At 40.5% G+C, this 1,653-nt stretch overlaps 1 protein-coding gene across 1 annotated transcript in view; it reads right to left on the bottom strand.

Annotated features, from left to right (window-relative positions):
* Nucleotides 1–512: 512 nt before the first annotated feature.
* The window catches only part of LOC102241572 (inhibitor of growth protein 1), a 26,487-nt gene continuing 25,346 nt past the window's right edge, over nucleotides 513–1,653 (bottom strand). Inside the window, exon 2 of the mRNA XM_005874743.1 lies at nucleotides 513–628. Coding sequence (XP_005874805.1) covers nucleotides 513–628 — 116 coding nt within the window. The remainder of the gene's footprint in view (nucleotides 629–1,653) is intronic.

The following is a 1,653-nucleotide window of genomic DNA, read 5'->3' as shown; positions in this document are numbered from 1 at the left end:
GTGTGATGCTAATATTAGTCAGTATTCTTAATGGAAGGAACCATTCTCTGGCCAAAGTAATCCCCCCATACTTATAAGTGAAGAGGCTGAAGGTTCCCGCATACTAGTTTTCTCCAGATTTCTCTCCATCAGTTTCTGTTGCACTCCCTCACAAACATGAAGTTTGCAAGCAGTTGTACCTCCTAGAATACTGTTTAGAAAAATATCTGGTTTTCCTCTTTCTAATAAGATGACCTTGGATTTCTTTTGGGAGGCTTGCTCATTTCTTGTTGCATATGGTTTCTCCAGTGCTCGTTTTTAACACGGCCCACCTGCTTATTGGCCTTACTGGCCTTTCTTTGGGAACATTTTGAAGTTCATATGTTTTAATAGCCTTTAAACATATATTTGAGCATATGGTTCATTTTGAGGCAATAAGCTGACATTCACTTTTCTTGTCCCGTCTTTTGTGGCCCGTGTGGCAAAAACATCTGTTCTGACAATGGAAGAAACCATAAAGTAATAACTCCTCATTACGTTACTAGCACAATAATGTAATGCTCTCGGCATCCATCTCCACGGATGATGGCTGCCTGCAGTGATCCTTCATCTTCTCTCAGCATTGGCTCTTCCTCCTTCTTAGTAGAGTCTTGTGAAAAGCAATTTCTCGTAGACTTGTGTTTTACTAATGACCTGTTTCATAAGGGAAAGGGAGGAACGCAAAGGGCATCAATGATCACAAATATCTACATCTGGCAGAGGATTGAAAGGAAAACCGATCACAGCTGCCTTTGACAGTTAATGTTATTAAAACATTCAATGTGGAATTTTCTAGTTTAAATATAAACACTTGAAAGAAATGGTCAGAATTAGCAGAAGCTTAAATTGAAACCATGTTGGTTTGTAGGTAATAGAATGCTAGGGACAAACACTGCCTTTAATATAAAAGCATTCTTTACCCCCCAAATTATCCATTTGGCCTTGTTTGTGCCACTGGAATTTGATTAGGTTTGGTTTTTTCAGGAAATCAGGAAGTAAGAAGAACCCATTTATTTTTTTAAATATATTTTATCGATTTTTTACAGAGAGGAAGGGAGAGAGATAGAGAGTTAGAGATATCAATGAGAGAAACATCTATCAGCTGCCTCCTGCACACCCGCTACTGGGGATGTGCCTGCAACCAACGTACATGCCCTTGACTGGAATCGAACCTGGGACCCTTCAGTCTGCAGGCTGATGCTCTATCCACCAAGCCAAACCAGCTAGGGCAAGAAGAACCCATTTAATCTCCTATTAAGTGGTTCATTCTCTGCCCAAGCCTTTGAGTAACTCAGTTTATTAAACCGTTCTGAAGTTCAGGTCTGTTAACTCAGTGCTACTCCATCCATATTCCTGTCTTTTGGCCTGTGCTAACATCTGATTGACCCAGATGGGGAATGATAGAGTCAAAATGCAATGGGGGAACCTTAAGAACCAAACATGTGGTTATCAATTTATTGACTCACGGATTGTTACCTGAAGCTCAGAACGTTCCCACCTGGTAGTCCCTCAGTCTGCATTTGTTGTGTCAGTACACTGTAATTTACCTGCTGAAACAGTTGCTGGTTCTAATTCTCTTAATGTACCCAGGAGCCTCTGTGCCACTCACTAATAAAAATGCCTTGTGTCATTATA

The sequence above is a fragment of the Myotis brandtii genome, unplaced genomic scaffold (assembly GCF_000412655.1).
Source record: "Myotis brandtii unplaced genomic scaffold, ASM41265v1 scaffold45, whole genome shotgun sequence".
In the NCBI taxonomy this organism is placed as follows: Eukaryota; Metazoa; Chordata; class Mammalia; order Chiroptera; family Vespertilionidae; genus Myotis; species Myotis brandtii.
This window is presented reverse-complemented; position numbering and strand designations above follow the sequence as displayed.